The sequence below is a fragment of the Babylonia areolata genome, chromosome 20, assembly GCF_041734735.1.
Source record: "Babylonia areolata isolate BAREFJ2019XMU chromosome 20, ASM4173473v1, whole genome shotgun sequence".
Taxonomy (NCBI): domain Eukaryota; kingdom Metazoa; phylum Mollusca; class Gastropoda; order Neogastropoda; family Buccinidae; genus Babylonia; species Babylonia areolata.
The window spans coordinates 26,557,448-26,579,242 of record NC_134895.1 but is presented as its reverse complement, the minus strand read 5'-3'; the positions used below and the strand labels follow the sequence as shown (position 1 = coordinate 26,579,242).

The following is a 21,795-nucleotide window of genomic DNA, read 5'->3' as shown; positions in this document are numbered from 1 at the left end:
CTATTAGCTAATTGCTGCTTTTTATTGGAGGGGAGGGGAGGGCGTATGGGGTGAACAGGGGGACAATATCTAGCTGTACTGTTCTAACTGGCTTTTTCTGAGCTTGTGTGTGGAATCAGTGATTTTTTTGTGTTTTACTTACTTTGTCAGAACACACACACACACACACACACACACACACACACATGTTTACACACTCACTCACGCATGCATACACACACACACACACACACACACACACACACACACACACACACACACACACACACACGATAGTCACACAGCTTCAGAGAGAGGGTGGAGGAGGGGGATCGATTCTACTGGTCTAGAGTTGGTGACAAAAATGTTGTAAGTCTACTGGCGAAAGAAAAAAAGAGAACAGGCTGGGAAGGAGGGAAGGGTTCCATAAGAAGATTGCTTTTGATAGTATTGATCCAATCGGTCTCGTTGGATATGTATATATATGAGAAAAATCAACATCTGTAAAATGGTCAGTGTTAAGCAAGGAAAACAGAGGGGGGAGAGGGGAGGGGGTGTAGGAGAATGAGTTAGGGGGGGGGGGGGGGTACGGGGGTTGCGCCATTAGCGCTATTGCTTTTATGGCGGATTGCGTTAACCCGTGTGCAGCTTTCGTGGTCGTGAAGAACATTCCAGTCACCACAGCTTCTTGTCAGAGGGCAATATCCATATATACTTGCCTCTCTTATCCATAGCAGCGGCTGAATTCTTTGCCTGCTTCAAATAAAAACAAACGAATGAAAACTGGCGTGATCTTATCAATCTCTGTGGAAAAAAAATAAAAAGGCAACAACTGTGAATGAGAGGGTTAGGGAGAAGAATGAGGAGGAAGAAGAAGGGAAAGGGAGTGAATGCGAATGCGAATATTTTTTTTTATTCATAATAGGCCATAGCCCCTCATGAAGGGAGAAAAGGGAAAGGGAAAGGGGTTTAAGAAGGGAAGGGGAGTGAAGGGAAAGGGAGTGAAGAAGGGAAAAGGAGTGAAGAAGGGAAAGGGAGTTAAGAAGGGAAAGGGAGTGAAGGGAAAAGGAGTGAAGAAGGGAAAAGGAGTGAAGAAGGGAAAGGGAGTGAAGGGAAAAGGAGTGAAGAAGGGAAAGGGAGTGAAGAAGGGAAAAGGAGTGAAGGGAAAGGGAGTTAAGAAGGGAAAGGGAGTGAAGAAGGGAAAGGGAGTGAAGGGAAAGGGAGTGAAGAAGGGAAAGGGAGTGAAGGGAAAGGAGTGAAGGGAAAGGGAGTGAAGAAGAAGGCAAGGGAGTGAAGAAGGGAAAGGGAGTGAAGAAGGGAAAAGGAGTGAAGGGAAAGGGAGTGAAGAAGGGAAAGGGAGTGAAGAAGGGAAAAGGAGTAAAGGGAAAGGGAGTGAAGAAGGGAAAAGGAGTGAAGGGAAGGAGTGAAGAAGGGAAAAGGAGTGAAGGGAAAGGGAGTGAAGAAGGGAAAGGGAGTGAAGAAGGGAAAGGGAGTGAAGAAGGGAAAAGGAGTGAAGGGAAAGGGAGTTAAGAAGGGAAAGGGAGTGAAGAAGGGAAAGGGAGTGAAGGGAAAGGAGTGAAGGGAAAGGGAGTGAAGAAGAAGGCAAGGGAGAGAAGAAGGGAAGGGAGTGAAGAAGAAGGCAAGGGAGTGAAGAAGAAGGCAAGGAAGAAGGGAAGGGAGTGAAGAAAAAAGGAAGGAAATGGAGTGAAGAAGGAGGGAAGGGAGTGAAGAAAAAAGGAAGGAAAGGAAGTGAAGAAGGAGGGAAGGGAGTGAAGAAGAAAGGAAGGAAAGGGAGTGAAGAAGAAGGAAAGGGAGTGAAGAAGAAAGGAAGGAAAGGGAGTGAAGAAGGAGGGAAGGAAAGGGAGTGAAGAAGAAAGGAAGGAAAGGGAGTGAAGAAGAAGGGAAGGGAGTGAAGAAGGATGGAAGGAAAGGGAGTGAAGAAGAAGGAAAGGGGGTGAAGAAGGAGGGAAGGAAAGGGAGTGAAGAAGAAAGGAAGGAAAGGGAGTGAAGAAGGATGGAAGGAAAGGGAGTGAAGAAGGATGGAAGGAAAGGGAGTGAAGAAGAAGGAAAGGGGGTGAAGAAGAAAGGAAGGAAAGGGAGTGAAGAAGGATGGAAGGAAAGTGAGTGAAGAAGAAGGAAAGGGGGTGAAGAAGGAGGGAAGGAAAGGGAGTGAAGAAGGAGGGAAGGAAAGGGAGTGAAGAAGAAAGGAAGGAAAGGGAGTGAAGAAGGAGGGAAGGAAAGGGAGTGAAGAAGAAAGGGAGGAAAGGGAGTGAAGAAGAAAGGAAGGAAAGGGAGTAAAGAAGAAGGGAAGGGAGTGAAGAAGAAGGAGGAAAGGGAGTGAAGAAGAAAGGAAGGAAAGGGAGTGAAGAAGAAGGGAAGGGGGTGAAGAAGAAGGAAAGGGAGTGAAGAAGGATGGAAGGAAAGGGAGTGAAGAAGAAAGGAGGGAAAGGGAGTGAAGAAGAAAGGAAGGAAAGGGAGTGAAGAAGAAGGAGGAAAGGGAGTGAAGAAGAAGCTTTTACTGCATTGCTTTTGCGTCAAGTTGGCGGTCTCCTATCGGTTGCTTTGAAACATTATATTTGATATCTTGTTTCGGCAGCAGAATTCGTTGTAGATTTTATCGCTCTGTGTTGATCTCTCTCTCTCTCTCTCTCTCTCTCTCTCTCTCTCTCTCTCTCTCTCTCTCTCTCTCTCTCTCTCTCTCTCTCTATATATATATATATATATATATATAAGAAGGAGAGAGAGAGAGAGCTTTTACTGTATTGCCTTTACGGAATATTTCCTGTATCATTTCATTAGACTGTTACGAAACATTATGATGGATTTTGTTTCGGCAGTTCAATCCAGTCCTTATATAATATTTTGTCGCCCAGTGTTCAAGAGAGAGGAGGGAAGAGAAGAAAGAAGAAATAGACAAGCTTTTACCATATTGCTTTTACTGGAGGTTTGCGGTATTGTTTGACTGCCATGAAACATTATGATGAATCTTTTTGTGGGTCCTCTGACCTCTGACCCTCTTCTCCCTTATTCCTTTAAATGTGGGTCCGCTCAACCTCTTAATGTTTCCATCACTTCTTTCTTTTCCATTTCTTTCTTTCTTTTTATCCCCCTCCATACACTGCTGTCAAGCACAAAAGACAATTCACTGAATTGCCACACACAAACGCACATATGGGAATTATGACGAATCTTTTAAATCCAGTGAAAATCATGAATTCAGGCAAAAACTATTCGGGCGCTGTGTTTGTGTAACTGGAACATGGAAGTTCTGTGCCTGACATAAGGTGACCTGCTACCTGCCTCCTTGCTTTTTCCGGTGTTGTGGTCTGTGTGTGACCTTCCAGTACAAACAATGTGTGTGACCTTCCAGTACAAACAATGTGTGTGACCTTCCAGTACAATGTGTGTGACATTCCAGTACAAACAATGTGTGTGACATTCCAGTACAATGTGTGTGACCTTCCAGTACAATGTGTGACCTTCCAGTACAATGTGTGTGACATTCCAGTACAAACAATGTGTGTGACCTTTCAGTACAATGTGTGTGACATTCCAGTACAATGTGTGTGACCTTCCAGTACAATGTGTGTGACCTTCCAGTACAAACAATGTGTGTGACCTTTCAGTACAATGTGTGTGACATTCCAGTACAATGTGTGTGACCTTCCAGTACAATGTGTGTGACCTTCCAGTACAATGTGTGTGACATTCCAGTACAATGTGTGACCTTCCAGTACAATGTGTGTGACCTTCCAGTACAAACAATGTGTGTGACCTTCCAGTACAATGTGTGTGACCTTCCAGTACAATGTGTGTGACCTTCCAGTACAATGTGTGTGACCTTCCAGTACAATGTGTGTGACCTTCCAGTACAAACAAGATGTATCCTTTTTTCTGTCCAGCTTACCGATGTGGGTATGGGTTTGAAATGAAATCAGACTGGCATCGGCCATTTTGTAAAAGCGATTTTTTATATTTTTTTATCATTTTTTTTTAAAATTATTTTTTGTGGGAACTGACGGATTTTCCACATACTTTCACAAATGAAATACAAATATAAAAAATGTGAATAAATAAAAGGCATAAATGTGGCTTTCTGTATAACACAGCTTTCTAAAACACGAAATACCATCCTCGTCTTTGCTTCTGAATTGTTTTTCTGCAGCCACATTCACCCAAATGTTTTCCTTGATCTTTCAACAACAACAAATATTCATGTATATTATATCAGATCTGCTGCCTTTAATGGACGTTTGAATACAACTGTGTTCCAAAAAGACACGAATCCGGATATATAATTATTCTGGAAGCGCTTAAGTTTAACTGATAAGTGTAAAAGACAGTCGGTATTCAGAATAAAACCGGCAAACTTAGTATCAAGAATCAATGTCAAACTATATCAATACTATCCTTGGGATTGTTCAATTTCAATGTAAATCCCGTTTTCAACAAGAAGACAGATGGTTTCAGTTCGCATTCTGAACTTATCGATTTAAACTGAGTAGACTCAACGTACGTTATTTAATATCGGTATTAAGTCTTCGAAACTAGCGATTTGTTCCAAGAAGTTGGTCTCGATTCTGACGACACAGTTGGAAGCAGGCTGACTGGCAGTTTGGAATAACGGGCAATTTGGGAAGAAGAAATGTTCTCATCGATCTTTAACGTGTCTGTGCAAAGGCCAACGCTGGCCCACCCAGGTCGAGCGAAAGGAATTTTTAAACAGAACAGTGGCACACCGTTCAACAATTCGTTTTGGTTTTCTCTCATTTTGTTGGATTGCAATTTTTATTTTAATTTTATCTGATTCCATTTCATTCTCTGCTAATCTTTTTATTGCGATTTCACCCTCGTTCACACTCCATCTTTCTTCGCCTCCCTTTCTCACTGTCTTCCTTTTATGCTGCCTTTCCCTCTCTTATACCCATTCCTCTGTTCTTTTTCCCCACCTTATATTCTCTGGGTTTGATTCTCTCTCTCTGTCTCTCTTTCTCTGTGTGTCACTCTGTTCAATTGAAACCATGTTATTATGAGTCGTATTGCTCTGAAACGAAATATTATTTCAACAAGAAGACAAGTTAATGTCGATCGTGGGTATTGTTCTAATCAAGTTATGCTTCATGGGAAAAACAATATGATTTCACAAAATTTGGGAAGTTCTGATAATCATGGAGAAGATCAACATTTAATCAGTAAAGATGGCTAAATCCCTTTCTCCATTTCAAATTATGTTTGTTCTAACATTCCACTGAAGTGTAAAATTTGTGGTCAGTGATCATCGTCAGTATCGATCCAGTTTTTTCTTCAGCAGGGAGGAGAGAAGACAAATTGCTTCAATTCGTATTCTGCAGTGAACGGTTCCAACCAAGCAGAAGATACGAGGGTCATTCAATAAATAAGGTGAATTTTTCGGTATAAGGACTTCTAATACAGATAAAAGCTTACTTCTTTTTTTTCAACGTAGTCTCCCAGCACTGTCACACACTTTTCCCATCTGTGCACAAGCTTCCGTATTCCCTCAGCGTAAAAATCTTTGGACTGATGTCTCAGCCAGTCGCTCACAACACTTTTGACTTCATCGTCACTTTCAAACTTCGTGCCTCTCGTGAACGCTTTCAAGGGACCAAACAGGTGAAAGTCTGAAGGGGCAAGGTCTGGGCTGTAAGGGGGATGAGGGAGCAGTTCCCAGCCCAGCTCGTTGATGGTCTGCACCGTTCGGGCTGCTGTGTGAGGCCTTGCATCTTTGGCATCCACCGGCAGCTGACCTTCGAGTAGCCAAGGTCATCATGGACAATTTTGTGTGCTGTCTCAACAGATAAGCTCAAAGTCCATGCAATGTCATCCACTGTCACCCTTCTGTCAGACTGAATGAGGTCATTGACTGATTCGATCACCTCAGGAGACCTCACTTCTGTAGGCCTTCCAGGCCTGTCTTCATCCTCAACACTGCTCCGTCCTTCTTTAAACAATTTAGCCCACTTGTAGACATTTTTTCGGCTGAAACATGTGGCACCATACACAGTTGACATTCTCCTGTGAATTTCAACTGGTTTGCACCCTTCAGCAACCAAAAACTTGATAACTGACCGCTGTTCAATCCTGCAGCATGCTTCTTGGTCGGCCATCTTTGTTAATCGCCAAAACTCTCAAAGTTTTTTTTAATCTGCAAAACAAATTAAATCCATGTGAAAAAGAAGTAAAAAAAAAAAAGAAAAAAAAAAAAGTAAGCTTCTATCTGTATTAGAAGTCCTTATACCGAAAAATTCACCTTATTTATTGAATGACCCTCGTACATTGCTTAGTATTGGCCTTAAGTCTAACGAACTAGCTACTTGTTTCAAGGAGAAGACGAGTTGGTATCAATTCTTTTGTTGTGAATTGGAACCAGGCTGACTGGCAGTTTGGATGAACGGGCAAATTGGACAGAAGAAGAAGAGCCCTCATCGATTTTTAACGCGTCGGTGGTGCGTGAGAGCAAAAGCCAACGCTGGCCATATGAGTTCGAGCGAGAGCAATTCTTAAACTGTGACACACGGTTGAGTGAAATTGTTTTAATGATTTATTTCAGTTTTTCATGAATTTGATTTTATTCCATTCTGTTTTGGTTGTTTTTTTGTTTTGTTTTGTTTTTACACAATTTTGATTCCATTCCATTGTATGCTTATCTTTTAAAGCGGTCTTTTCTACTCCTGTCCATTCCCTATATTATATCTCTTTCTTTCTCTTCCCCCCTGACGCACGCACGCATGCACACACACCCACACGCGCGCGCGCGCGAGCATTTCAGGTTTTAAAAATCTTTGATGTGAGATTTTGTAAGGACCTGTGACAGTGCTTGTCAGTCTGATTTGGTTTGTTTTTGTTGTTGTTTTTCAACAAAATCGCATTTCCCCATTTCATATTGGCTTTGTACCTTAAGATGGATAAAACAGCAAAGCCGGACTCTTTCTGTCTCCTGTGTGTGTGTATGTGTGTGTGTGTGTGTGTGTCTGCCTGTCTCTCTGACTGTCTCTCTTCCTTTTCTCTACCTTTCTCAATGTCCCTCCCTTTCTCTCTCTCTCTTACTCCCTCTTCTCAATTTCTTACTGTCCCCCCACGCCCCCCCTCCCTCTCTCTCTCTCTCTCTTCTCAACCTCTCTCTGTCCTCCCCCTCTCTGTCTGTCTCCTCTCTCTCTCTTCTCAATCTCTCACTGTCCCTCATCTCTCTCTCTCTCTCTCTCTCCCTCTCTCTCTCTCTCTTTCATTGTCCCCCCACCCCCACCCCCACAGTGTCTCTTTCTTTGCGACTCTTTCTCCCTCTTTCTCTGTTTCAGTACCGCCCCTCTTCGCCCCCTTCTCTCTGACTCTTTCTCCCTCTTTCTCTGTTTCAGTACCGCCCCTCTTCGCCCCCTTCTCTCTGACTCTTTCTCCCTCTTTCTCTGTTTCAGTACCGCCCCTCTTCGCCCCCTTCTCTCTGACTCTTTCACTCTCCCAGCTCAGATCCTATCAATCTTTCCTGTTTATATTTTATTTAAAACAGGTTTTCAAACTTTTTTCCTCTCTACCTGCTGTCATGGGGGGTGTCCTGAATCAACATGACGGGGAAAGGAAGTCGGCAGAGCGTGCTGCAGCGCTCAGCATTCTCCAAGATTGAGTCTCCCCCCACTCTTTCGGGGTTTTGTTGTTTTTTTGTTTTGTTTTTTGGTGTGTGTGTGTGTGTGTGGAGGGGGGATTGTGCGTGCGTGTGAACGTGTGCGTGTGTGTGACTGTTTTGTTTTACCTTTCTGTCTGCACGAGATGTTTGTCTCAGACCCTTCATCTCTCCGTCTCTGTCTGACTGATAGTCTGCCCCCCCCCTCCCCCCCACCTTCTCTCTCTCTCTCTCTCTCTCTCTCTCTCTCTCTCTCTCTCTCTCTCTATCTGTCAGTTTGATAGTCTGCCTGTTTCTCTCTCTCTCTGTGTCTATCTGTCCATCTCTTTCTCTCTCTCTCTCTATCTGTCCATCTTTCTCTCTCTCTCTCTTCCTTTCTCTCTGTCTCTGTCTGTCCGTCTGTCCCTGTCTCTCTTTGTCTGTCTGTATCTGTCCGTCTGTCCATCTCTCTCCCTCAGACTCCTTCCCCTCGTCCCCCATCTCTCTCTCTCTCTCACTCTCCTCTGTGATCATTCATGACCATACATGTGTAAACTCGTGGTCAGTGTTGTGAGGATGGAGGCAGGGCAGTGGTGTAAGTCAACATGCTGAGGACTGGAGTCAGCCAGGCGGGGCAGGGAAAACTTCCTGCTGTACCCTGCAGCAACCACACTTTGGCCGCTAGTCGCTTTTTTTTCTTCTCTGGTTTTCTTCTTTCGGGGGCTTCTTGTTATACCCTTCGCCGTCTGTGTGCGTGTCTCCCAGTCTTTCCGTGTATATCTGTCTGCCTGCCTCTCTATCTATCTGTTTCCTTCACTGTCATTGTGTTTCCCTCTTGGTTTCTTCTTCCTTCTCCTGCACAATCCTTCTTCTTTCTTATATATATTCATTTATTAAGACATCTTGCTATAGCGCATATTCTTGAAGCTCTGTGCGCTTTTCTACCTCTCTATCGCCTCTTTTTCTGTCCGTCAATGTGTTCCCCTTTCTTTTTTTTTTCCTTCTCCCTCGTGTAGGTCTCGTGTTCTTCCTTCATCCTCATTTTCTCTCTCTCTTTGCCCTTGACAGCTGGAAGTAAAAAGCTGTGCTTACTCCACTACCCTCGTGAAATAAAAATTCGTTTCGTTTCCTCTCTCTCTCTCTCTCTCTCTCTCTCTCTCTCTCTCTCAACCTGCCCGTTGTAGGTTATCAAGATTTATTCTCAGTCTCAGCTTTTCTCCATGAGCAGCCCTTCCTTGCTGCTCCCTGTCTCTGGACCAGTAAGTGTCATATTTTCCTCCGTATTGCTTTGCTTTTTATTCTTTTCTTGCCTTCATTCTTTTTTTCCCTCCCCTCCTCTGTCTGCTCCTTCTTTCTTTGTTATTTCTTCTTTTCCCTTTCACGTCGTTAAACTTTTACCCTTTTCTTTTGGTTTGTTTGGTTTCCTTTCCACTCTCTCTTCTTTGTGTGTTCGTGTGTTTTTTTCTCCCTTCTTTCTGTATCTTTTCTTTGCATTTGGTTCACATTTTCACATGTTTTCTCCTTCTTCTTCTTCTCCACCCCTCCCCTCCCCTCCTTCTCTACCTGCTCCACGAAAGAAATTAGAATGCTGGCGAAGTCAAGGGTGGCTTTTGAAGAAAGGAGGGGTGGGGTGGAGGCGCAAACTTAAGTACGAGGGACGAAGGATGCGTAGGTGGGAGGAAGGGGGTGGATGGGAAGAGGGATGTTAGTGGCGGGGGACTGGGGGAGGAGGGAGGTTTCGCCGCATGTCGCACCTCCGTGCTGTAACATCAGCAACACAACTGTGGAGGCAGCGCTGAGGTCAGTTAGCAAGACGCGACACCCACTCTCCGCTGTGCAGCAATCGCGGTGCGGCACTGCTGCCAGAGTGTGGTGGGCACGGGGAATTGACAGGCGCCTGTCACGGCCGCCGCTTCCCTCTCCTCTGGAACTGGCCGCCGCGCACGAAAGCCGGTGCCGATACGGTGGTGCAGGGCTATCGACCTCCACACGGCGTTTTGGGAGGGCGGAGTGGACAGGACGCTGGAAGGAGACGGATCGCCATTGGGTCTGTGTCGAGCACAGACACTGGGGAATGGATAGGAGCGGTACGTGCCCCGTACAGACAGACAGTAACTAAGAGAAGTGGTGTCGTCACGTCACTCAGTCAGCGTCCCTGTCTGTGATGGCCACTCTCCCTTTGCACACACCATGCCTTCAGTAGACAAACTGTACACTAACCGCGGATCTGCCGCGGATCCGGGACAATCGGGAAAACGTGTGAATGGTGGATCCTCTCAGGATCCTGTAGGGCAGTCAGGGAAACATGTCAATAGTGGATCTCCTGTGGACGTTGGACAGTCAGGGAAACGTGTTAGCAGCGGATTCACACCAGACCCTGGCCAGTCAGGAAAACAGGTCAACAGCGGATCCACACCAGACCCTGGCCAGTCAGGAAAACAGGTCAACAGCGGATCCACAGTGGACCCCGGACAGAGCGGCAGGCCTGCTGGGAGTGGCGGCAGAGCCCCTGACCCCGTGCCGCTGGGTAAACGCTTCGTGTCTCATGATGAAGCAGACACCCCCCTCCCACCCCCACCTCCAGAGCTGTGCAGGGACCTGCCGGTGGTGCCCCAGCGCAGCACGTCCCTCCTGGCGTCCCTGAGTTCTTCAGCCTCCACGTCCTGCCTGGGAGATGGCTGCTCCAACTTCCCGCCCTTCCCTCCGCCCCCTCCTCCCCTCTCCAGCCAAGAGATCTGTGCCATGTCTTCGTCCCAAAGTCTTCACCGTCGTCCGTGCAGGCTGCCACCTTATCCCAGGAAAGAACTGAGTGTCGCGAAGAAAAAAGGTTCTGGAAAACGTGATGGTGCTGACTGCTCTGGAACCTGGCCCAACAAGAAAGCTCCCAAGCCAGCCAAAAGTACAGACCCTGCATGCCGACCTTCTGATGATTCAACACTGCGGTCTTCAAGTGGTGTGGATGTACAGCCCTCTGCCACTAGGACTATGGATCGAAAGCAGGAAACCTTTGGTAAACAAGCAGCATATCCTGGCATCCAGAACCATGCCGGTAGTAGGGCAGGCTGTCTGACCATGGGCAGGAAAATACCGTGTGCTGGGATCGAATCCACGCTGTACGTTAATGGGACAGATTCAGCCAACCCTAAAACCCCTGCTGATGATTGTCGTTTTGGGCATAAACTAGAAAAACCCGCACCAGTTTCAGATAACGCCAGCTCAGGAGCTTCTCAACAGGGCGAAAGTGGAAGTGAACGAGCAGCTGACAGTGTTGTGGACTGCGCTCCACAGGGCAGTCTCAGCATGGATTGTGAGGCATATATCAATCAGCACAACGTTTATCATGGACATCGATGTGATCTCACTGGGCAGAATCGCCCCACAACTGGAGATACCCTTTACACTAACGAAGACGTCGCATCGTGTCCAAGCTCAAAGACAAGCGCCAAACCTGATGCTAATCACAGCGGCAAAAGAACTCTGCCAAAAGATAACATCCGAAGAGAGCTGGAGGCCTGTCTGAACAAGAGAGCTGGCACCACCGGTGGTAGTAAGGCCCAACCCACCTCCACCGTCACGGACCAGTCCACCCGGGGTTCGCTCGGGACTGGGAGCAACGTGGCCACAGTTGTCAGCCCAGGGGGCAGAGGCCCGCTCATCTCCCCGCGAGGAGTCAGTGCCCAGTTCACCCCTTACATCAACAGCCAGGAGAGCGCCAGTCTGTGCGGTTCCACAGGGGAGCAAGCAGCCGACGCATCTCCAGACCGCCACAAACAGTCCGCACCATATCTCAACGCTGAGGAGGCGGCCTGCCTTTCTGGGGGGGAGGGTGGTGAGTTTGTTGGTGGTTTCGCAGAGATGGCCTGCCACTCATCGTCCATCCCAGGTGACTTTCCTTACGTGAACAAAGACTCTGCCCCCTACCTCAGCAACCCCCTACACCCCGCCCCCTCCTCTGCCTGTGGAAGTAACGCAGAGACAACGAACCGCGTCATCCCCACGTTCAGAGAACTGCAGCAGAGCCAGGAATGTTCTGCTGACTTCTCCAGTCGACCCAACAAAGACGCTTCTGCCACCTACGTGAACGACACGACAGAAATGTGCGCCACCCTGAAGAGAGAGGTGTCCGCCCCACCCGGGGTGTTGGCCAAGGCAGACAGCACGACGTTGATGAAGCAGGGCAGGGAGGCGGCAGTGGCGGAGTGCCGGGGTCAGCCCTGGGAGGGCTGGAGGAGCCCGGGCTGCGCGGAGGGCTGTGGGGGGTCGGGGGGAGGGGTGCAGACAGAGCAACAGCACCTGCTGGACGGCATGGACTCCCCCTCCTCCTCCTGCTGCAACAAGCAGGGAGACTGCTGTCAGGACGCTGCCTCCCATCACCACGTGAGTCTTGGAGGAGTTCTCTCGCGCGCGCGCGTGTGTGTAGTGCGCTTGTGTGTGTGTGCATGTATATGTGTAGTAGTAGTAGTAGTAGTCTTCAGTTTAATGTCTTCCACTTTAAGTGATATTAGACGGAAAAAAAAGAAAAAAAGGAGGGGGGAGGGGGGGGGGCGTGCGGGGTGGTGGAGGGCGGAGCGTGGTGGTGGGAACGGTATTGGGCAGAGGGTGATGAATGATGTGTGTGTATGTGTGTGTGCGCGTATGTGTGTGTGTGTGGTGGGGAAAGATACAGAGCATTGGAAAAAATAAGACATTAAAAGGGGAGACATAGGCACAATATAGAAGGAAACGCTAACATCAAACAACTGTAACAACTATAACAAATATCCAATTGGACTATGCAGCAAACCTTCTGCAATAGCAGATAACATCTTGAAATTGTCAAAAATACATTGAATGTATATGTGTGTGTGTGTGTGTGTGTGTGTGTTTATGTGTGCGTGCTTGTGCTCGTGTGTGCACAGGTGTTTTCTTTTCTTTGTTTTCTTTTTCTTTTCTCTCTCTCTCTCTGTGTGTGTGTGTGTGTGTGTGTGTGTGTGTGTGTGTGCTTGTTTATGTGCATGCGCGCGCCTTTGGAAATGCATACGGGTCAGTGAGTATATAGTGTGCACGTGACTGGTGGGGTTTATTCCTGGATCTTAAATCGAGAGTGCATGTGCATGTTCACAAGATGCAGTGTGCATACCAGATCATTGATCGCAATTCGCTAAGTTTGATGCCTGCGGATTCAAAGTCATACGTTACTCGTTATGGAAATATAAGGAATGAAAGTAAAATAACGATCTCCTTATTTAAAAGCGACAGTTAATTCGCACGTTTTAACGAAAAGAGTTGTGGCTCTCTAATGTGTTTCAAGATAAGCAGGATCAGTCGATTATGATTTCTAGCATGTGCACCATGTGTGTTTTAAAGTGAAGGATTCAATGTCTATTTCATTTAGTCTCCAATGAGATATGGAGAAGTATCAAAGAACATGGCAAACGTTACATAAATTATGGTATATCATTTTTCATTCGTACAAGAATCACAACAAGAGCACTACAGACTATATGTTTTATGCCTTATTTGTTCTACTATTTTATAACTAGATTTTGTTGTTGTGCATTTGGGATCCGGATGATCGCAGTCAGCAATAAGCAATAAATACACAACGGCAAAAGGCTTTGCAGTCACCCACAGCAGACAGGTGCCAACATTTCAACGCAGTTGCCAAACGTTTTGATTCAAACAAGGTTTCTAGATAAGTCATGTTCGACTGTTCGCAAACGATAAAATGTACACACAATCTCTCTCTCTCTCTCTCTCTCTCTCTCTCTGAGTGGTATAAGAAGATCAAATATTTTTTCTCCAGATTACGAGTTTCCTGAATGGGGATATTGTGACAGGAAAGAGGATACTCTAGAAATGACGGTTCTGTAAACTCCTTTTGTGTACTTATCTACAATATAGAAGACATTTTTTTACATTGTTATCCACGTTTTTTTTTTCTTTTATATAATCATCCACACGCACACACACTGAAATAAAGAGTTGGAGAGAGAGTTGGTGCGGGGGAGAGTTTAATAAAGGGACACAGGCAAAAGAGCAATATGATAGCATATTATTCACACACACACACACACACACACACACACACACACACACACACACACACAGAGAGAGAGAGAGAGAGAGAGAGAGAGAGAGAACATGACAAAAACACCGAGTTTTATACGAAAAGAAACACAACAAACAAACGAAAAGACAAAAACACAGAGTTGAATACAAAATGACAGTTCCCTGTATGTCACACGGCAGGCTGAGCGAAGTTAGGAAGGAGAGAGGGGGACAAGCATTCTCCTTTTTATCCTGAGATCTCAGTGTGGGTTTTTATTATCGTCGTGTGACAGTCTCAAGGCGAACGTAACAAACCAGAACGAATTGTCCGGACTGTACTGAACTGGGAGGAAAATCGCCGGTCACTGAAGTAGCTGGGGGAGGGACTTTTGTATGGCGTGTCGCACCTTATCAGACTCGAGACCAGAGAGCGCGAAATTTCCAAATGAATTTTACGCTCTCTGATCGTGACTCTTTTATTCTTTTTCCCCCGCCTTTGGAGCAGAGGGTGGCTGAGGGGGTGGGGATAGGGAGAGTGTCTGTGGAAAAGGTTAGTGGTGGAGGGAGGGAAGGGGTGATCCTGCCACGGGGCATTGTATTAAGGATGAAATAATGATAGTCAGGTGGATTGTGGAAATATGGGGAAATGGAACACCTTGTTATGGGAGGACTTCAGGGAGGGGTTGAAGAGGTTCCACAATGGACTGAGGAAGGAACAGGAGAAGGGGGTGGTGCCAGGAAGTGGGCGGAGGTTTAATGGGATGTGACGGAAAGAGGGGGTGGGGGGGGGGGGCTGAATGGAGTGAGGGAGGGATGAGTGTGTCGTCTGACCCGGGCAGAAACACGCTGCCGGCAGATTGTGCTGGAGTTGTTTTGGAGGTTGACGTTGCGTAAACTAGCACTTAACTGTCCGAGGTGACTGTCCGACGTCCGAAGTGACGGTCACAGGAGTGACAGCCACCGTCGGTCACTTGCTTTAGGCGCGTATTACACAGGGCGCCGATGGTACGATTATCGAGCGGAACAATGTCGTGATCAGTTGATTCGGAGCAGATGGGTCCCCAGTTCATTGACAGCGCGAAAATACATTGCAACAGAAATTTCACGAGTTCAGTGTCAATTCATTGTTACACACTTTTTTTCTTTCTTTTCTTTGTTTCAGTGTCAACGCATTCCTCCCTTTATCCCCACCAACTTATCCAGACTGAAGAACCATGTGTTTTATGTAGTTGTCAAGTATGTGTGTGGAATAAAAAAGAAAAAGAAAAAAATATGTACACGGCTACCTTCATTAAGTTTTGGATGATTTAACTGCTTGTGACAACACTTCTTTAAACTGTCGTAGGTCTGTTTCCCTTTATTAGTCACCGATAATATGGTGGAATGTCAGTATTTGGATTTGGGCTTGTAGCATGCCAGTACCAATATATCATCAAAACACTCCCCCACTGCATCTCTCTCTCTCTGTCTGTCTGTCTGTTTTTTCTTTTAAAAATAGATATCTCAGCATTCATTAACATGTTGTGGTCTAATAATAATAATAATAATGTACATTCGTATAGCGCTCTTTCTCTCTGAGAGCTCAGGGCACTCTACATGAAAGAAAATATTACAAATTACATGAACCATTCATGACCACTCTTTCTTAACCGCCCCCCGTTCCCCCCCCCCCCCCCCCCTCACACACACACACACATACACACACACACACACACACACACACACACACACACACACACACACAGAGTCTCTCTCCCACTCTTCATGCATCCAGAGTGAGCTGACATGGATGGTACTGGAGAAAAAGGAAGCTGATAGGGCTCATAGATAGGTTTTCATAGATGAGTTTTTAGTGATGAGCGAAAAGCAGAGATAGAATCGGATCCACTGATATAATGAGGAAGGTTGTTCCACATACGATGAGCAGCAAAGAAGAAAGAGCGTTCACCATTGGTTCTTGTATCGACACGAGGAAGTTTCAAAATGTAACAGTCAGAGGAAATGCGGAGATTTCCTGAGGGAGTGTAAACACTGATAAGGTCAGAAAGATATAAAGAGTCTGCAGAGTGGGGAGCCAATGTAGAATGCGGAGGTGGGGAGAAATTTGATCGGTACGTTGGACTCTGAGAGTCAGAAGGGCAGCATTGTTTTTGAAGTTTTTGAATTCGCTGAAAACGATTATGTGGACAGCCTATGAGAAGAGAATTTAAACTGTCGATTCGTGAGAGCACAAAACCAAAAATAAGAGTGTTAGTAGTTTCAACAGAAAGGTACTGACGGATAGAGTTGATGCGACGAAGTTCACAATTTACTATGCATATCAGATTTACTACCTGAGCGTGAATGCTGAGGTTTGAGTCAAGAATGACTCCAAGGTTCCTTGCTGATTTAGAAAACTGAACTGTGGCATAACCATCACAATAGAGACAGGAAAAGAAGTAGATGTGGACATTCATACAGAGGAAATAATCATAGCTTCAGTTTTGTCATCATTTGTTGAATGTCATCCAGGATTTAACATCGAGAATACAATCCTGCATTGACGGAATCAGACTGTGTACTTGGGTTGGTTCTGCAGAGGTTTTGTAGCTAAGTATCATCAGCAAGAGAGTGGTGAAGAACAGAATGACTAGAAATGACATCAGAAAGAGGAACAGTGTACAGAACGAACAGAACGGGGCCCAGGACAGAACCTTGTGGCAAACCATAGGAGATCAGGGTTGGTTCAGACTTAAAAGTTGTAAACAGAGACAATCTGGAAGCGGTTGGTTGTGTATGTAGCCAATTCAGAACTGTTAAATGAATCCCCAAAACATGTTCAAGTCTGGAAAGGAGTATACTGTGGTCTGTTGTGTCAAACGCAGCCGACAAATCGAGCAAAGTTAACACAGTTTACCTTCATCAACAGACAGTAATAGGTCATAAACTACTTTCAACAAAGCAGTTTCAGTGCTATGGGCAGATCTAAATGCTGACTGAAAAGAAGAAAACAGGTTGTTTGATGCTAAATGGTCTGAAAGTTGGGAGAGAACATTTTTTTCAATAATTTTGGACATAAAAGCAAGGTTGGATACAGGGCGAAAACGCTTGAGGTCATTGTGATCCAGAGTGGCATTCTTTAGCAGGGGCGTAACAAGTTCAGTTTTGTATACATCAGGGAAGACACCAGAAATTAAAGAATCATTTAAAATGTTTGTTAGTGCAAGCAAAACAACATCCAAACATACATTTTATGTTTTTGAATTTTGATACACACACTCACACACTCCTTTGTGCCCTTCCTTGCCTATTTGTCTCCGTCTGTCTGCCTGTCTCTCTGGGTCTTTCGACGGTATCTATTTATCTATCTGTTCTGACTGTCTGCCCATCTACTGTTAATCTCACTTGTGCACACATACCGTCGCACTCTGTTCGCAATAAAATATGCAGAGGAAGTACAACTGCTGGTTAAACTTCCCCCTTCCCCCGTCCTTCCATTTCCCGCACGCCAGGCATGTTCACAACGCAGCGATGCTCGCAATCTCGCACGCGTAGGTAACGAAGTTTGGCACTCACAGTTCACTTTCAGACTCGGTATGGGCAGGCGTGCACATGGGTGCAGAGTGCTTGAAAGCCTCCCCCCCCCCTCCAACTCCCCACGACACCCCACCCCCACCCCACTGTGTGTGGATTGCGTGTGTCAAGTGGTTTACCCGGGGCCCTTACTGTTGAAAGTTTGTTTTGAAGATTATTACTCCTTTCATCACGTCTTTCTCTCTGTCTGCCTGTCTCCCTTTATATATATATATATATATATATATATATATATATATATATATATATATATATATATATATATATTATAAATGTATATAGGGAGAGAGATATATCATAATTATAGAGTGAGGAACTCCCAAGGTTCCAAACTGGACGCCGTTGGCCGCACCATATGTTGAAGGGCTCACTGGATAATGCATGAATTTATCTTGTTGAGATAATAAAGTATTCTGTATTCTGTATGGTATATGATAAGATAAGATAAGATAAGAATAACTTTATTATCTCCAACTGGAGAAATTTGGTCAGGTGCATTATCACAACATAGACAAGTAAACAACATGGGGACCATAACTGTAAAAGCCAACAACAGCCCCAACAAATATTACGAAGATACAAATGTAAAAAATATCACATACATCGTTTCATACATACATCCACACACTGCAGGTAATAACTAGTATTCTTAATGTAAAAACAGAAAGAATTAAGAAATATTATTTGAATATAATTATAAACATAGCCTACTATACTGCACATTGATTATAATAGACAGATAAGATAAGAATAAAGATGAATTGCGGAAAACCACAACCAGATAATTAGCACACACCCGCACCGCACCCCCCGACCCCCCCCCCCCCCCCCCCCACCCCCACCCCACACACGCGGATAACTTGATTAAACAAGAGTAATAAACATATGTTCTCAAATAAAAGCATTTCACATATTCGCTTTTAAAAACATTGCAATTAATTATTACATCGTAATTATTAAACAGAAATATATTTAGAATATGGACGTTAGCATTAGACATATTCATTGTACATTCATCCTGCATATTGCACATTATTCTTCCTACATATTGCACATTCATTATAACCAATTGTCACGTTTTAAGCTCAGTAAACACACACACACACACACACACACACACACACACACACACGCACAACTAGAACAAGGTACAGCCTATCATGCACGGACTTTCACACGTCTCACATGAGAGTGCGCGCTCGCACACACACACACACAGTTCTCAAGAATTTAAAAGGTGGATTGAACGTGGAATAAAAGTCTTCAGAGCTCTGGATTTCAACTTAAAAGTTCTGTAGCGTCGTCCTGATGGCAATAGCTCATAATACTTTGCTAAAATATGGGTGTCGTCAGTTGCTATCTGCCTGCTTTTTTTTAACCACTCGACTTTCATACAGCTCTTGCATACTAGCTTGTTTCACTCCCACAATTTTACTGCATACACTCATGACATCGTTCAAAACACGCTTACTCCTCACTCCCAAACTTCCATACCAGCACATAAATGAAACTGTAAGCACAGACTCGATACAACATCGATAATAATTTTGAAGAATATTTGAATTTATACCAACATTTCTAAGCTTCTGTAAACAAAAAATTCTAGATTGACATTTCTTATGAATGGAATCAACATTTCTGTCAAAAGTCAGCTTATTGTCTAAGATGGTCCCTAAATATCTATATTCATTGACCCTCTCCTCTGTTTGACCATCAATAACAAGGTCAGCTACAGGCAAGGGGTCTTTCCGAAAATCTATTAACATTTCTTTTGTTTTCAATACGTTGAGATCCAGATAGTTTTTCTCACACCAGGAACAGAACTTTTTAATTTCACTGAAATAAATAGCATCAGAGTTGGACAGATCTTCAATTGCTGAATCATCAGAATATTTTATGACAGGAGTTTCCTCCGTGCCTCTGCAGTCATTTGTGTACAGTGTAAAAAGAACAGGGGACAGCACTGTACCTTGGGGTGCACCAGTAGAAGTAGATTTTAGAGAAGAGTGGGCAGAATGAAAGCGGACGGACTGAGTTCTATTGAGAAGAAAACTTATTATCCAAAGAGTAAGCTTCGGATCAACATCCATGCCTAGCAGTTTGAGGGCAAGGAGATGAGGTTGTATTGTGTTAAAAGCAGAAGAGAAGTCAACAAAAAGGATACGAACGAAAGATCCCGTGTTATTCAAATGAAGGAAAGCATTATGAAGGAGAGTTGGGATAGCATCGTCAGTACTTCTGTGTGCTTTATAAGCAAACTGAAGAGAGTCAAGCTGCTGTTCAGTGAAAGAAAGAAGATGTCGGAGAATAATTTTTTCAAAGCATTTCATCACTACTGAAGTCAGGGCAACAGGACGGTAATCATTTAGTGCGGCTGGGTTCTTTTTCTTGGGGATAGGACAGATAGTAGATTTTTTCCAGATGCTGGGGACAGAGCAGTCCTTCAGAGACCAGTTGAAAATTTTACAGAACACGTCACACAACTGGGAAGCCATAACAGAATGGATGATAGGTCCAAGCCCTGATCCTGCCGATGTCTTCGTTTTTTTTCCACTAAGAAGGGGAAGAAGCGTAAAAAATCAGTCTTGCTTTAACTTTCAACCCTAAAAACTCGCGCTCGGGGTGAGGGTTAGGAGTGGGGACGGCGTGATTTGAAGAATCTCTCATTGTTGCTCGTGTTCGCCATTTAGCAACTATGGTCAGTTTCTCTTTGCTAAAGTGAGAATGCCTCCGTCCAGTCAGCAGACAGGAACAAGTAGCAAGCCCGATGAGCGCTCCACAGTGCGAAGCAGTTGTCGCCTGCTGTGCATGCTGAACTCCCCAGTGAAGAACAAAACACAGAGAGAGAGAGAGAGAGAGAGAGCACACAACTACACACACACACACACACACTATTTATATCACTGTTTCCACTCCTGTTTGCAAATAATACTTTTCTTTTTTCCCGTCTTTGTATTAGAAAGGATGTTTTGATAAACCGAATTAAGGTCGAACAATCACAAAGGCGACCTGTGATATTTACACAGTATGGCACATAGATAGCAGGCATTATCTGCCATACACTCAGGCGCGCTAATTTCTTTTAAAAGGTAAACGACTTGTCTGTTATGCTATCAACACAAGCCAACAAATTTCTTAAAGCATGACAGACGAATGAATTTTGAAACGTTCTCTGCAAAAGACCATTGAATTAAAAAAAAAAAAAAAAAAAAAGAGTTAAAGCGATAAAAAGTTAAAGCGATCACTGATAATGATACAATCGCAGACTATTGAAATTTCTTTGGAGCCTGACACAGCTCTAGATATGTGCACGTAAAACGAAGGAAGAAAACTGCGTTCGTCATTTCAGTCAGTATACACAGTGCCATAATTACAGAATAATCATTATGTCTGAACTGAGAACCAGTCACCCCAGTGTCTATTTCATGTTTCTTTTCCAGCAAGAAGTGTATGTTGGCTCTGAACATTTTTCACGGAATTTTGTAAACAGACGAGAGCTGCAAATCTACCATTTTTCGGGGGCGATTTCATAACTGGATTGAGTTCTTGCCAGAGGCCTCTTTGGCATCTTTCAATCCTTCTTCACCTCCCCCTTACCCTTGCCCCCCCCCCCCCCCCCAACCCCCACTCCCCACCCCCACCTTATCTTTCTCTCTTTGCCCCTTGCTCCCTACTCTCACACTCTGTCTGTCGTGCCCTCTCTGTTTATTTGTGTCTTTTGCATAATCGGCTGCGCAAAACCAGATCATCTACTGATACACATCATCAAAATTGCAAATTGGAATCTTGTTAATCTTGGCCAGTCCAGAGTTGCAAGAAGTGGCACAGTGCAGCCACACGTCAGTTCACGGGCACAGCTAACTGATCGGTCGCCGGGCAAAGGGACAGACCCAGTCACCAGGAGGGGATCCAATAAACGCTGGGCTTTGCTTCCTAATCCTTCATTTTCTCCCCCTCTCTTCCGCTGCCCGCCACGTCCTCTTCATTATGGAAATGACAATTTCCCGGTACGGGGGGAAATCTGTTTTCACTCGAGACGTCTACCTCTGCTCTTCCATCTGTTTGTGCTGACATCGCGGTTTTCTGGCACGTGATCGAGTTAGTGGGGAGGTGTTGAGACTGTCGGTGGAGTCCTGCTGGCAGAGTTGTCAGACCCAGAGATTATCTGAGATTTCTGTCACCAAGCCTCTGTAGAATACTTGACCTTGTACCAGCGTGGATTATTATTAGTTTTAGTAATGAGGGAATTAAACCTATTTGTTTTTTCCCATGAAATGTGAAAATGTGGTAATTTGCTGTTCTGCGAAAGAGTCCACTTCTGTGAATGGTTTCTTGAGTTTCCTGAGAGAGATTCAGATTCAGATTATTTATTCATTAATAGGCCTAAGCCCCTTATGAAGGGGTAAGTGACAATATAAGTAATAACAAACAAAATGAAAATATATAACCCAAACATAATAAGTACACATATTACATAAACGCTGCAATGAAGTATAGCATCTTAAGATGTTACGATATCCCGAAATTTAAATGCCTGGTGTAAAAACAGTGCCAGATTCCATATATCAGCATGTCTCGTAGATGACAATAATAAACTCAGTTTG

General features: G+C 44.7%; 1 protein-coding gene across 2 annotated transcripts in view; it reads left to right on the top strand.

Moving 5' to 3' along the window:
- The window catches only part of LOC143295352 (uncharacterized), a 132,701-nt gene that overhangs the window by 14,238 nt on the left and 96,668 nt on the right, over positions 1-21,795 (top strand). The window contains exon 2 of one of the 2 annotated variants that reach the window (XM_076607005.1): positions 9,429-11,965. In XM_076607005.1, coding sequence (XP_076463120.1) covers positions 9,779-11,965 — 2,187 coding nt within the window. In that variant the 5' untranslated portion in view covers positions 9,429-9,778. Of the gene's footprint in view, positions 1-9,307; positions 11,966-21,795 lie in introns of those variants that run through there. The other variant, XM_076607004.1, reaches the window with a different exon arrangement.